This window comes from Leptonychotes weddellii, chromosome 15 (genome assembly GCF_054177405.1).
Source record: "Leptonychotes weddellii isolate Sample4059 chromosome 15, ASM5417740v2, whole genome shotgun sequence".
Taxonomy (NCBI): Eukaryota; Metazoa; Chordata; class Mammalia; order Carnivora; family Phocidae; genus Leptonychotes; species Leptonychotes weddellii.
The window spans coordinates 30,379,222-30,395,229 of NC_138383.1; the positions used below are offsets into that span (position 1 = coordinate 30,379,222).

General features: G+C 39.2%; 1 protein-coding gene across 1 annotated transcript in view; it reads right to left on the reverse strand.

The window, feature by feature from the left end:
* The window catches only part of BCAS3 (BCAS3 microtubule associated cell migration factor), a gene marked incomplete at its 5' end in the record, with an annotated part of 537,991 nt that extends 527,287 nt beyond the window's left edge, over positions 1-10,704 (reverse strand). Inside the window, 4 exons of the mRNA XM_081805976.1 lie at positions 47-122; positions 6,291-6,345; positions 8,895-8,982; positions 10,644-10,704. Coding sequence (XP_081662102.1) covers positions 47-122; positions 6,291-6,345; positions 8,895-8,982; positions 10,644-10,704 — 280 coding nt within the window. The remainder of the gene's footprint in view (positions 1-46; positions 123-6,290; positions 6,346-8,894; positions 8,983-10,643) is intronic.
* Positions 10,705-16,008: the final 5,304 nt, after the last annotated feature.

The window sequence follows — 16,008 nt, forward strand, 5'->3', positions numbered from 1 at the left end:
CAAACAAACATTTAATTTATATGTCCCAAAAAAGTTAAAACCATACCATTTAAATCTGCATTTTCAAATCTGACCCAGACTATTTTCTCCTTTTCTTCTGTTAGAGGTGTTCCACTGTAAGCCTGCATAGTAAACAGAAACATTTGAATAAAAATGTTTTACAGTCTAATATTACTGATGTTCAAGACAAAAAGTAACTTAAATAAAGCCAGCCCTATCCCTCTCCAATTCCACCAATCCTACATTTTGGGAACCAATTCTGTAATATTTTTACTCCCAAAGTTATCCCGAGTCTGATAATCTTGGTTAAAGGAATTTTACCCATTAAAGAATTGCAGAAACCTAAAATACAATGATCTTAGTCTATTAGAAAGCATCACTATAATGCAAAGGCACTCAATAAACTAAATCATGCCTATATTGGTCAACAAATAAGAAGGCTTAAGAAATAAACAAAACTGGGGGCACCTGGGTGGCTCAGTTGGTTAAGCAACTGCCTTAGGCTCAGGTCATGATCCTGGAGTCCCAGGATCGAGTCCTGCATCGGGCTTCCTGCTCAGCAGGGAGTCTGCTTCTCCCTCTCCCACTCCCCCCTCTTGTGCTCTCTCTCTCAAATAAATAAATAAAATCTTTAAAAAAAAAAAAAAGAAACAAACAAACAAACAAAACTGGGGCGCCTGGGTGGCTCAGTCATTAAGCATCTGCCTTCGGCTCAGGTCATTATCCCAGGGTCCTAGGATCGAGCCCCGCATCAGGCTCCCTGCTCAGCGGGAAGCCTGCTTCTTCTCCCTCTCCCACTCCCCCTGCTTGTGTTCCCTCTCTCGCTGTCTCTCTCTCTGTCAAATAAATAAATGAAATCTTAAAAAAAAAAGAAATAAACAAAACTACCACATTTATCTATTTAGTCCCAGGTGTTTATGATCGGGTAATTACGCACTATCTAGAATTTTCAAAAGTATTACTACGAACTTGCCTTCAGTTCCAGGTGGAAGGCAAGGGCCAGAGTTGGGGGTGAAAAAAAAAAAGTACAGTATGACTTTTTCAGTCTTTTGTCTGGCTTCTAGACCCAACCTATTAGCTGGTTTCTACAGGCCTGCAAGGTTCACAAAGATAAGCATAAGCTGCCATGAAATCATAGGAAAAGTGTCAATGGTATCCGTCAGTATTCAAAGGGAGTCATTTCTTCATAAAGCAAATGTTTCTATTTAAAAGTTTTAAAGATTGTATATATTAATAAGCATTTAGAATGTCAACAAAAGACCTGCAATATTCTCAATTATAAAGTGAAACTCAGTTCACAAAACAATGAATATAAGCTATACCAAAAGCATACAAAAACTACCATCCTGCATATAATCTGTGTTATACGTAACCTGCTTTAAATTTCCATGCCAATTTACAGCCGCTGTACTGTATCATACAAGGTATTAACTTGTATGGTAATTGAAAATCATCTACAGTGAAAATAATACTAAAAGACAGAATTACTTCAACAGATTTACTATACAACAGAAATTATCTTACAAATCCTTACCATTTCATTGTCTTTAAAAAAAAAAAAAAGAACCACCAAGTGAGATGTGTATAGGGTAATCAATTCCTTTGGAAAAGAGGAAAGCTTACCCTAAAGCCAACTAATTCATCAACTTTATCTTCGACCACCTCGTCCTCACTTCCTTCCTCTTCTTTTCATCCTTGAAAACTCTTTTAAAAATAAACTTTAGGAGGGGCGCCTGGGTGGCTCAGTCGGTTAAGCGTCTGCCTTCGGTTGAGGTCATGATCTCAGGGTCCCAGCTCCCTGCTCAGTGAGGAATCTGCTTCTCCCTGTCCCTCTGCCCCTCCCCGCTGCTGGTGGTCTCTCCCTCCCTCTCTCTGTCTCAAATAAATAAATAAAATCTTTTTAAAAAATAAATAAACTTTAGGGACACATGGGTGGCTCAGTCAGTTAAGCCTCTGCCTTGGGCTCAGGTCATGATCTCAGGGTCCTGGGATCGAGCCCTGCATCAGGCTCCCTGCTCAGCGGGAAGTATGCTTCTCCCTCTCCCTCTGCCTCTTCACCACCCACCCTACCCCCACCCTCACCTCTGCTTGTGTGCGTGCTCTCACTCGCACTCGTTCTCTCTCTCAAATAAATAAAATCTTTAAAAAAATAAAAAATAAACTTTATATTTTGGAATAATTTTAGATTATTAAATATAGTACAGAGTTCTCATATACCCCTCAGCCAGTTTCCCCTAATGTTAACTAACCAAATCCAACCTTGCCTTGGTACATTTGTCAAAACTATGACACTGACATTGATGCATTACTATTAATTAAGCCTCAGACTTTATTTGGATTTCATCAGTTTTTCCACTAATGTCCTTTCTCTGTTCCAGCATCCAATCTAGAATAGCACAGTGCATTGAAGACAACTTTTTTTTCCCCACATCACGTTCTCCTTTAATCTGGTAAAGCAATAACATTTTTCAAAATTTTCTTCAGTACAGCAGATTATAAGGCTGTTTATCACCTGCAGCATTATTCAACATTCTCCCAATTCCTCTGCAACATTTGCAGGATGCTCTCCTTTGATTTCTGAGCGATATGCCGAACATAACAAAGTTGAATGAGGTCTTTCACTATACTGGGATTCTTGAACTCCTTTTCTTTCCCCTTCGGGGGAAAATAAGACTTTCAAAACAAGCCCTGTATGCTTTTGCTATGTCTTCAAGTTTTCCTCTGTCCTTAGAAGACATGGTGTTCTCCACTAAGCCTTCTTGAGAAAATTCTGTGAAACCAACTGAGACATCTGAATGCCGCTTCTTGTGTGTCTTCCTGAAGGTTTGCACAGAGAAGGCACGTGCGGGTATTTTCTTCTCAGTGAGGCACGTACCCACCCAGTGCCCATCCAGCTGTCATTTGGTATCCTAATAGAGCTCAGCGCACTACTACACCAGAGGTTTCCCCCACCTTCCAGCACCGATTATTTGCCCTCCTTCCACAACCAAGATCCAACTACTTTAGCCCTCTCATTTAGAATCAAAACTTTCACCCCATTATTGACAGGATTTATTTATTTCTCCTTTTACTCCTTACCAGGTTTCTAACACATAAACACATCCATAAGCATAAAGTTATTGTTGCACTTTGCCTTTTTATTGTTGAACTTTAAAAGACACAGTTACAATCACAGTAGATACGCTGTATTTATATGTTGTATGTACATATTTTATTTTTTTGACTGCACAGAAAATCACCTCCATTGTGTCAAAAAGTATGTAATTTCTAATTACAGCAAATAATACTACAGGGATCACATACCATAATTTGCTTGACTGCTACTGACATTTGGGCTAGCTACAATTTGTTACACTGAAAATGCAGAACTTTCACACACATACACTGAAATGAAAAGTTCTGAGCTTTACCTTTCTTCTTTGCTGAATTTTTTTTTTTAAAGATTTTATTTATTTATTTGAGAGAGAGAATGAGATAGAGAGAGCATGAGAGGGGGGAGGGTCAGAGGGAGAAGCAGACCCCCCGCTAAGCAGGGAGCCCGATGCGGGACTCGATCCGAGGACTCCAGGATCATGACCTGAGCCGAAGGCAGTCGCTTAACCAACTGAGCCACCAGGCGCCCCTGCTGAATTATTTTTTAATAGATTTTCATGAGTAAAATTATCAGATCAAAGAGCACAGCTAAAGGCATCTATAGCCAACAATAACATCTGTTAAACACACTGGGAATTCACTCTATCTGTAATAGCTGAAGAAGTGGACACCAGTCTAACAACACATTTTCTCCCTTTTGTGGGTATCTGGAAACCCAGAGGATAATTCCTAGGCTCCAGGAATTCGACGATTTCCAGAATAGGAGTTGGAACATAACATCAGCAAAAAAATATAATTTTCCAAATGGCTGACTGCAAAGTACCACTGGGGGATTCTGGATTAAAGGTGGAAAAAAAGAGGCCAGAGGTCACCAAAATGGCCCACCACCTGTGTTTATAAATAAAGTTTTATTTTAACACAGCCATGCCTTTTCCTTTAGATAAAAAGCAGTACCGAGTAGTTGCAACAGATATTTTATGAACTGCAAAACTTATCTGGCCCTTTACAGAAAGTTTGCTAACTGCAGCACAAGACCAGGACGCCTTAGGGAAAGGCACCAAGTATCCCTTCAATTTAACACAGTGCCCGACCCATAGTGGGTGCTCAAGTAAATGTCTGCTGCCTGAATTTTTGCTTTCTTTCCAGAGTAAACAGAATAATGACCTGCATAACATAAATGTCTTGAATGAATATTCTAATTCTTAGTTCCATGACTACAACCTTACTTCCATAGTTGCTACTCTGATCCAAATCTTCATAATCAATTGCAGAGATTATCTATCCCCTTCCTAATGTTTAATGCTCAAAAAACTAAATTAATCTTTTTTTTCTGAATTAATCTTCTACCTTCCAGCATTTTTACCCTACCAATTTTAACAGCCCCTATTTTCAATCTATTAGTCAATCTGGTATTCTTGTTTCTCTAGCAAATTCTCTATTCCCTCAAAGCCTCTGACCACAGCCTTTCTCCTGCCGCCAATAAAAACTGCTTGCTACACAGGGTTTCCACTAACACAAAAGGTGCCTTTGTAAAAATGTGATAAAGGGGCACTCTAGGGGGGGCGCCTGGGTGGCTCAGTCGTTAAGCATCTGCCTTTGGCTCAGGTCATGATCCCAGAGTCCTGGGATCGAGCCCCACATCAGGCTCCCTGCTCTGCGGGAAGCCTGCTTCTCCCTCTCCCACTCCCCCTGCTTGTGTTCCTGCTCTCGCTATCTCTCTCTCTCTGTCAAGTAAATAAATACAATCTTTAAAAAAAAAAAAAGAGGCACTCTAGGGGCAGGCAAATTACAAAAATTTTTAAATGCCCCTTCCTTGGAACCAGCCTCATGCCAGGGCTCAGGGCTTAAGAGAAAGAGCAGTTTGGAGAGATCAGGTTGGATTTCAGCCCCAGGTTACTCTCTAGAACTGGCATTCTGTGCAGAGTCCAAGATGCTCTTGGACAGCAACTCTGTTGCCTGCCATACCCAGCTAGCCAGTTTCCTCCAACATCCAATACCCAACCTTTCCATTCATTTCAACTGCTATTTCCAGTGTCCTTTAGAATTTGACTTTCACTCTCTTTGCTACTCATTCTCTTAGCAATTACATATTCAATCTGTACTATCATGTATAACACTTACTGAAATGCTGCTGTAAACTCTGCTGTTTCAGCAATTTGACTTCCCTTAGTAACCAAGTTCCTCAAAATAGGAAAGCATTTATTATCCCTTACATGCCCCAGAGATCTCGTCATTGTGACCCATTTCCATTAAAGTTATCTGAACATGATAAAGGAGTATCAACATTTCCTGATACTTTCCCTTATTTGATAAATACAACTTACATAATATAACTGAAATCTGGATTTTAGACTTTTCTAGGATGCTGTCATAAAGCTGGGACACTGGATCTATGAATTCCTTTTTTCAACAGCAAGGTTACAGATAGCCTGGCAGTCAGGAAACACTGACATCACCACAAGGAGAAAATACCTTTCCTTTCAGTAGCTCCACTGAACAGAGCTTCCCACAGCCTCTGTTTCACAAGACTCCCTGGAGGTTCTCACTACACACACACGTTACTGGATGCCACCTCAATTCCACTGAGTCAAACTCTCTGGGACGGGGCCTGGAAATGATTATTTTTAACACATGTGCCAAGTGATACTTATGTTAAATCTGGGCAACAGTGCGCTAGATATGATCCCAGGATGGTTGCTCTCATTCTTTATTTATATAGAGAGAACTCAGTTATAAGTTAGAGTAACAAAGCATACCCTACTTGGCATAAAAATACTGCTCACCATGAAAGACATGTAGATTTGTGCTCAGTGTAGTATTTAGCTAATATAATGTCTAGTTAATGAAATGCAACGATCACTTCAGACAGGCAACATTTAACTAGGGCAAGAGAAAGATTCTGGAAATAAAACCCAACTACAGAATCCCAAGTCCCATCTCTCAACTAACATCTCACCTGATTCCTCTCAGGAGAGCAAGTCTTGAGGAATCATAATTGTATCACTATCAGCATAAAACTAAGGCACATGTAATACTAACATGGATAGTTCTACCCTACCAATGCTCGGGATGCTAAAACATCAGAAGTCTTTCTGAAGTTGATGATACCAGTGTCAAGTTTAGGAAAGAGAACATTTCAGAACTTCCCTGGCCAATGGTAAAACCTACTATATTTCTGAAACTACACAGACACTTACCTGTGGCACGACATCCTGTAGAAAAGTCACAACACTTTCCATGTAGGACTGCTCCCTGAAAAAGAGGGAAATGGATAAAATTTACCCTGACAGCTTAAAACAAAACATGGAAAAGTGCTTTCTACAGCCCCTAAGAAAATTACTCACAATATTAAAAAAAGAAAAAAGACTAACTCTCATCAACCGGTAATTCTGCTATCCTGCTTTCTAGTTTCTTTGTATATGTTATTAAATGAAATGCAAATGAGATATTAATCTTTTTAAACATCATCTCTTCTTAAAAGCCATGCTCTCTTAATTTGACATAGATATTCTAACTTGTATTTGAAGGAGTGATGACACAAGGCTAAGGCAGGACTTTCCTCTTGAGTCAAAGCAAAAGAATTCCCCAGTCAGAGCAAGAAAAACTGTGGCTGATGACTCAGTACTTAGTGACCTCCTCTTTAAACTGGTTATGTACCTAGTCCTTTACCTGTATATAGCAAAATCAATTGGCATTTTGCTGCAGGCGCAGGCATTAGGAGATACTAAGAAATCCTCACAGAATTTTTGCCATAGACAAGACATGGGAAAATACTAAAATGCATAAAAGTGAAGAAAAATGATACTGGTAAGGTCACTAAGAGATTTTAAATGGGAAGTATATGCATTTCAGCAAGTGGAAAAAAATTCTTCAAAATACCAAATCAAATTAATTTCATTTCATGTGAAAAATTACATTTGAAGAAACTCATACATGAGTTATCCTAAATCCTATAAAAAAGCAATATGCCTTAGATAGCTACAAAAACTGATTAGGCCTAAAAAAACAAAAAACACACACACAACAATTTGATTAGGCCTGCCTCTGCCCTCTCATTTTTCTGCCACTCTCCTCACTCTGCTTCCGTCACCTGCAACTTCCATTCCTAGAATACACCAAGCTCTCTGAGTCAAGACCTTTATGCCAGCTTTCTTTCTGCCTGGATTCCTTCCCATACTCTTCCATCCCTTTCATTTCTCCAGCTTAAGTGTCACCTCCTCAGAGAGGCCTTTCCTGACAGCCTGAAGTCAGACTCCCCACTGTCATTCTCTATCAGAGCACACCGGGTGCTGATCAGAGCCTGTAATCACTTTACTCATTTACTGTTTCCCCCACTAGAATGTAAACTCTACTACAGAAAGGACTCCAACTCTCATGTTTACCTTCTATCTCCAGAATCCCTAAACCAGTACTTCAGGCATGCAGTAGATGCTCAAGCATTATTTGTTAAAAGAATACAAATAAAAGATTTTTTAAAAACACTAAAATTATGTATTGAATAACAAAAAGCAATATAAGTTGGATACCACATATTCTATAGTGAGGCAACATAGAATACTGTCGACGTGCACGGACTCTGGGGACAAACTGCCTGGGTTTGATCCAGGTTCCCCTTCTTGGCTATTCCCAAGGACAATTTAATTAATTTCTCCCTGCTTTGGTTTTCTCACCTGTAAAATGAAGACTGAAAGAGTACCTAACTCATAGCTAATAACATGCTTAACTTGTTGCCATGGTCCATAGTTGTTAGCAAACAAATATGGCCCAGGGAAACCCAGGAGGAAAAAAAAGGAAATATTATAGCAAATACTATATTATACATATACTTTTCTTAGTCTGAGAGGGCAATCTTTATGTAACATGCTAAACTGCCCAAGGGAATAATATAAAATGCTACAATTCCCTTATGAACATTTTAAAAGGTAGAAAACAAGTTTCACCTCCTTATCCAGATAATGAAGGATCTTCACTGTCCACGCTAACCTACTTTATATAGGTCAACTTCCCTATATTTCATTTATGAAAATAGCTTGCCTTACCCACATCTGCTCACTCTATTCCCTTTGTCTAAAATGTACCTTTGATTCTAATTGCCCAAACTCTACTCAGCCTTTAAAGTACATTAAGTTAGCTTCTTAATAAACCCTTAAGGATCTAAAATACTAAAATATTCCCACTAAATACTCCCACTAAAATACTCCCTCCCAATTCTCATGGTTTGCTGGCACCTTTTTTTATTGATTACAGTGATCTCAAGTATACATATCTTAAAACCACATTAGATCATATGCTCCTAGAAAGTATGAATAGGCTTTGGCAAAGAATGCTTAAAATACAGAATGTATTCTTTATGACACTGACTTTGAAACCTTCTGACTGAAACCTAAATAAGAGATACATTTTACATCAGGTTCTGGTCAACATATACATACATATGAATAGTGTGTGTCACAAAAGAATATTCCCAACTATATTTTCTATAATATGCTATTTCATTTTTTAAATATTGGTCTTGATCCACTGAATTGATCTAACGAGCCATCATTTTTGAACCTGGAGTTTGAAAAAACATTAGTTCTTAGGATTTAGCACAGGCTTTTGATGTACCCTATAAATGTGAATACATTAACTTGATCCTCCAGTTATTCCTTTTATTTGGTCTTGGCAATATTTATCATCCTGTGAAGCCAAAATTAAATAGATTTTACAAAAGTAGTCAATGTTCAGAAAGGAACCCGAACACTAGCTACTATTCTGAACAAATTCTCTTTAGCTTTTAGGCTTATCTGAAATTTGCTTACGTGACAGCCTGGGGGCGAACCACAACTCCACCAGTACAACGACTGGGTCTTCTGGGAGAATCTGTAGCCATAGCTTCATTTGCTAAACCTGTTTCCAGCACAAAGAGATAGGGAAAAAAAATGGATTATTATTGTTGTGGGTAGGGGTAAGGGTTTATGGTTCCTCACTAGAGATCCCTTATGGAAAATGCCTAAAATGTAGGAAACCTTCCCAGCAATCCCCATTACAAGAGAAAGAGGGTAGACTGGGGGAGGAAGTAGATAAAGAAGTTTTCTAATTATCATGAATTTTTTTTTATTTGGACTAAGCCTCAGAACCACAGAACTAGTTAAGACTCTTTCTTTCTGGACCCTCTGATCCTCTGTTAACATAAGCTAGAAAGGTAAGGGATGGAGAGTCTAACACAAGATTTCCTAATAAAAACAAATGTGCTATCTCTGAGCCAAAATTAAAGAATTGTACTAAAATCCTGAAATAGTGAAAATACACATGGCACAATATTTTGAGACCTAATGGACAGTGAAATAATTAATGCCTTCCAACTAAGACTGTTGGGAAACTATGAGCAAGACTGCATACTGTAACTATGTATAGATAAATGTTAACTAGACTTATTGTGGTGATCATTTCACAATATGTACAAATATCAAAACATTATGTTGTAAAAAAAACATTATGTTGTACACCTAGAACTAATACAATGTTATATGCTGATTATGGCTATCAAAAAAAAAAAAAAAAAGGACTGCATGGTCATAATCTAACAAGAGTTTTTAAACCATATTTGTCAACCCCCTGCTATTGTAACCTAAACACGAGAGCCTAAATAAGTAATAAAAATTTATATGACATTAGAAGCCCTTTATCCTTTCCTATCACATCACTGAATCCTGATCCTTGAAATGTCCAATGAGCATCTGAATCACCTGGAAGGTTTTAAGAGCATGGAGTGTACTTGGTTAAGGTTAAAAGAGGATTGACAGCAATATTAACGATCTCTTTCAGGGCTCAGGAAAGTCCACAGCCTGGAAGCAATCTTGAAAGCCCCTAAAACCATCACTTCCAAGTAGGGAGGATTCTATCACCTTATTTGAAAATTCCCAAACTGATGAGTCTCATCTGCTACTACAAAAACACCCCTTGCCCCACCTAGCCCAGGCACCCCTTCCTCAGTAGGTATCATCACCACCAGCCCCTCAGCCCTCTCATTTCCATTCCACCCTTTATTTCCCGAAACACAGCCTCCCAAGAAATGTCCTTTAAGGGCCCTGTCTCCTGAGGACGACCCTCGCCAGCCCCTCAGGCCCCACTCTCCTAAAAGACACTAGCACAGCTCTACCCACTTAACCTCCAACGCGGAGCCACCGCTGCCCCCGGCCGCCCTCTGGCCCCTTGCCCTTCCTCCCCTCCCCCTCCAATCTCGCTAGCTCTCCCTCGTCGAACCCCTGCCAGCCAAGCCCTCTCCCCTCACGCTGCCTGCCCCTCGTCCTCTCCAAGCCTCCCCAAAGCCACAGCCCCACCAGCCCTCTCACCCGCCGCCCCGCCGGTAAACGCTGTTCTCCCAGCTCAAGGCTCACTGTTTGGAGTCTCCCCTTGTGATTGACGGCTACCACTTCCTACCACGCCTCAGCGGAACTACTTTTCTAGCCAATCCCAGAAGGAAACTGGCTACGGCCGGGCACCGCCCTTGGAGGTCAGCTTCGCCAACCAGCAAGTAGAAAAGAGGCGGACCCGCCTCCTGAATTTACCCAATCCGCTGGGGCTCCAGGGAAAACAAAACAGTATGTAAGTTCGGGTGAAGCCGAGGTGTCAGGTTCGGTTGCGAACGCAGGCAGGTAAGGAGAGTTACGAACACGTCTGTTTTTCTTTGCAGACAGCACACCTACGTGGCTTTGTCGAAAAGAATCATGCCGCAGACTCCTGTGCACTTCAGCTACGCGTCTCGGGCTGGGAGTCGGAGGTCGGGGGACCGGTCTGTTTACATCGAATTCTCGCGACAGCTAGTTCGAAGCACAAAGCACGTGGACATGGCAGCTGCCAATCACTTTCTGCTGGCCAGTCATCCATCCCGAACCCGCCTTCTGTCCCGCCCTTTTCGATGTGTTTACCTTCCGGGAGCCTAGGCTGGCTGGCGCGGTGGGCAGCCTTAGAGCCCAGGAGGTATTGATCTAAATGAGGGGCGCGGCCGGTGATCGTGTCAATTTGAGCGAAGTTTGTGGAGCCCGCTCGACTCCTTCCTTACCTGTTTCCATCTCCCCTATGGAAGAGATCGCGATTTCGCTAGTGTTATTGCGTCAGTTACATTTCTTTTATAATAATGATAACATTTATTGATTTATTGAACAAACGCTCAGCAGTCTCAGCACTTCATAAGTATTATCAAAAGTAATACGGCAGTCCCATGAGGTTATAGCTTATTAATAGGCATGAGGTTTGTAACAAATTAGCTGGCACAGCAGTAAAAATTCTAAGGAGGTTTTAAGCACAATGGAGGATGGAAAAGATTAGTAGAGGAACTACCTCAACGGATATATGCAGTTAATCGAATGATAGATACAGGTACAGATATAGTTGTAGATACAGCCAAGAAACCACCCATTTTCTCTTGACGCTCTATCAGTGCCAATAAATAGCACACCCAAAGTGCTATTTATCAGGCTAATGTTTGAACATTGGCTAATAAAAGATTCTGATAATTTATCTCTCACTACACACACAAACTCCGAGTACCATCGGCCTTTTAAGATTTGCTTCCTACACTAAACCCACTAACGGAAGAATCTTTCCAACATTCTAAATTCCTTTTGCTCTTACTGCTTTCTATCACTGTTACTTCTTTGTTGTATTTGAAATCTTCTAGAGTTTCTCTTGTGCATATCTCATTTTCCCCAACTAGAAAGTTAAATTCTTCCTAGACATTAGAAGACTAAAGTTTTCACATTGTTCAATCCCTTTTAACACTCAACAGCCCTGAACACAACAGGTATTTCAAAATTCAGACTTACTCGAATTAAATAATTACTGTTTTCATGTTGTCCAGACCCAGGGCAGGAATAAAGAGGAAATCCAGAGGAAACCAATAGGTAATAATCACAAGTGGGATAACCAGCATTTGTATAAAGTTATTCAGTTTAAATAGCTGTTTCATATGCATTGTTAAACTTCATAGCTCTTTGACTATTCCTCTACAAAGTTATCGAAAAAACAAAGAAACAAAAAATCATAAAGAATACCCTTTGTATACAAGTTCACTCATTCATTCATTCAACAAATATTTGAATACCTATTAAGTGTCAGACATGTTCTAAGCTCCAGAGGTACAGCAAAAAACAAATTAATCAATGTGCTTACCTCAGCCAGAGAATTTACATTCTGATGGGAAGACAAAAATAAACAGAGAAATTCAAGTAGTGTAAAATGCTATGGAAAAAAATATAATAAGCCAGACAAATAGAGGGCTTAATTTAGGTAGTGTCATCGGGGAAGGCCTCTCAGGAGATGACATTTGAACAAAGACTTTACTGAAGTATGTGAGAAAGGTACTCTGAGAGAAAAGCAGTCCAGACAAAAGGAATAAGTACCAAGGCCCTACGAAGGGAATGAATTTTGATGAGGAATGAGAAAAACAGTATGGTTTAAGCAAAGTGAAATAAGTAGAAATTGATAGCCAACTAGTTAGGAGAGGTAAGCAGTGCCAGATGGAGTATGGTCTTGTACAGAATTATAAGGAGTTTCAATAATTCAATTGAATTCAAGAATTCAATAAATTCTAGGGTGGGAATCTTTTGGAGGACTTTCAACCAGAAGGTATCATGACCATATTTACAGTTCTAAAAGATCATTCTAGCTACTGTACAGAGAATAAGCTGTTGTCAGGGAGGGATCAAGAGGGAAAGCAGTGGGGCATGTAGGGAAGCTATTTCAGTAGACCATGTGGGAGATGCAGTCCAGAACTGGGCGTAGAAGTGAAGCAGTAGAGGTGAAAAGTAGCCAACTTCAAAATATTTTGGAAGAGAGAATTGAAGATCTTGATATTGGGTTGGTTGTGGTATAGAAGAAGAAAGAGAATCAAGGATGATGCCTGTGTTTTGGGCTTGAACAACTAAGCAATGACATTTATGGGTAGGATGAACACTGGTGAAGTTTTACATTTTGAGAGGGGGGGTGAATTTCTGTGCTTTGGTTTCATCCTTTATAAATTGTAAAAAAGACTATTATGAACCTCCAAGATTTTTATGAGGAGTAAATAAATTTTAAATTCTTAGAACCAGTTAAACATTTCTCCAAATTAATTAGTTCTAATTATGAATTAACCAGCTATGTCTAATTACTCCACTTTTTTCTCCACAAAAATGGTGTGAGATTCTCTCATGAGACTTCAAATAGAGAGCAAACAAAATTTGTGGAGATCATTTTTTTGAGTGGAAGTAACTTGGCGTTTAGTACATATTGCCAGCTTATGAGTCATTTCAAAGCACTGGGACGTGGGGAAACTTTTCAACAGTCTGTTCTTGTGGCTGAGAAATACCAGCTAGGAAACTGATTTTCGGTGTAAAAGAGGGACCTTGAGCCAGAATTCTGTCTTCTTCCAGTTGCTACAATGGTCCATTATAATAAATCACTAATGACTAAAATTGCCTCTCCTATGGCCCTGCAAATCAAAGCCCAAACTCTCCAGAAAAATCATCAAGGAATTATCCATATGAAAACCAGTTTCAAGATCAGTTTATACTTTATTGTGAGTTTTCATTTCAATAGGATTAAGATTCCTTTTTAGCTTCAAGCAAGCCATCGCTTCACTTACCCTAGCCACCAAAAACACCTGAACAATAATCACATGATTTAAGCAGTGGTGAAATAATCTGATTTCACACAGAACTATGATAAACATTAATATTTTAGTTTTTAGTCAAGTGAAAGGAAAAAAACTCAAAGAGTTTAAAAAAAAATAACCATCATCAAACATAGGTTCATCAATTGTATCCCTCTGATTGGGGATTTTGATAACAAGCGAGACTATAAACGTGTTATCACAGTAGAAAGTGATAGGAAACTAGTTAGGAAAGGGCATATATGGAATATCTGTACCTTCTGCTCAATTTTGCCATGAACCTAAACTGCTATAAAAAACAGTCTATTTTTAAAAATCACATTTCTCTAAAATCCTCCAATTGTGAGGTAAAACTATACTAATTACTTGCTATATAGACTTTCTTTGGTGCATTTTTAGGTTGAAACTTTTGTAGTAATCTCCTAAAAAGTAGAATCCAAACTTTGTAGAATAGCAAAACCAGCAAAGGTCATATCACCTCATATCTATCTAATTACAGTAGTATCTGTCATTTGTCTATCCTGCATGTTATGACATAACTGCCTTCTAAAACAGCATTTTCCCACATTTCTATTCAAAGTTCTGAGTGTTTCTTTATTATGTTGGGGCCCTTCAACCTTCAACCCAGCTCATTCTCAGGCCTAGCAAACTTTCTGAAGATATGGTGATTGCTTTCCTTTCATTCTCTTGAAACTAACTAGTATCTGTAAAGTAGCCATGTAATTTATCATCCTAACCAGAGGCTCTATTAACAATTATATACATGCCCCCCCCAAAAAAATAAAGTAGGACTGTCCTAGGCAAATCATGAAGTATGGCTTCCCTTTATCTCTGACACATTAGTACTACTTTGTAACTTTTCTAGTCAATTAATGTATAAATCTATTGTCTATTTAGCTAACATGTAAACTCTTTAGCAGAAGGGATTATTTGTTTCATTTCCATTCGCCATAAAGCTCTATTCATTAACAGGAAAAATTACATGTCAGAACCCAACAATTTATCCTACAATCTGGAGCTTGTATTTATAATTAAAGTTACCAAAAAGTAAAACTATTGACAAAGACCAAAAATTAGTTTCATCAGCTGTTTTAGTGATGCCCAGGGCATAGTTTACCTTCCCCATACATGCCTAAACCTAGATAAAAACTGCTTTAAAATCTGAGAAAACTGAATCTGTATTAACAGTTTTGAGACGGTAAAATTTAATAAAAATAATATTGGGTAACTTTTATTTAGCTCTATATGCCAGTCATTATAGTATTACTATCTACATTTAAAGATGAGGACCAAGACACAAAGATGTTAAGCCATTGAGCTCCAAATGTAAGCATTTGGAAATGCATGGTTCCTAAAGCCCCTGCTTTCTGCCCAGAGAATTGAAAAGGGGAGTCCCAGAGAAGGGGAAAGTACCATGGAGACTGTAGGGAGGGAAGAGCTCAGGAGAGTGACCTCACAGAATACATTAAGCAAGGATCAGGTCCTAATTAGTATATCAAAGACTTGGAGAACTTTGAAAGAACCAGGGAAGTCTAACTCACATACGAAAAACAATCAACATGGGGTGCCTGGGTGGCTCAGTCATTAAGCATCTGCCTTTGGCCCAGGGTCCTGGGATAGAGCCCCAAGTCCGGCTGGCTCCCTGCTCCGCGTGAAGTCTCTTTCTCCCTCTCCCACTCCCCCTGCTTGTGTTCCCTCTCTGGCTGTGTCTCTCTGTCAAATAAATAAATAAAATCTTTAAAAAAAAACAACAAACAATCAACAGATGCTCACAAACATCACATGATTTAAGCAGTGGTGTAATAATCTGATTTCACATAGAACTATGATAAACATTAATATTTTAGTTTTCAGTCAAGCGAAAGGAATACCTAAATGACACAGATTATCTGACACACTTTAAAGCAGTACTGTAAAAATGTTCCTGCAAGCAATTGTGAACTCTCTTGACATTCATGAAAACACAGAACATCTCAAAAAAGATAGAAAAAGAAACAAATGGGGAAAAAAATAAAAATAAAGAACCAAATGGAAATTTTAGAACTCAGAAATATAAAATCAAATGTTCTAACAACAGGAAGAACAAAGAGTTACAAAGAAGGAAGAAAAAGGGGGCACCTGGGTGGCTCAGTGGGTTAAGCGTCTGCCTTTGGCTCAGGTTATGATCCCAGGGTGCTGGGATTGAGGCTCATGTTGGGCTCTCTGCTTAGCAGTGAGTCTGCTTCTCCCTCTCCCTCTGAGCTCTCTCTCTCAAATAAATAAATAAAATCTTTAAAAAAAAA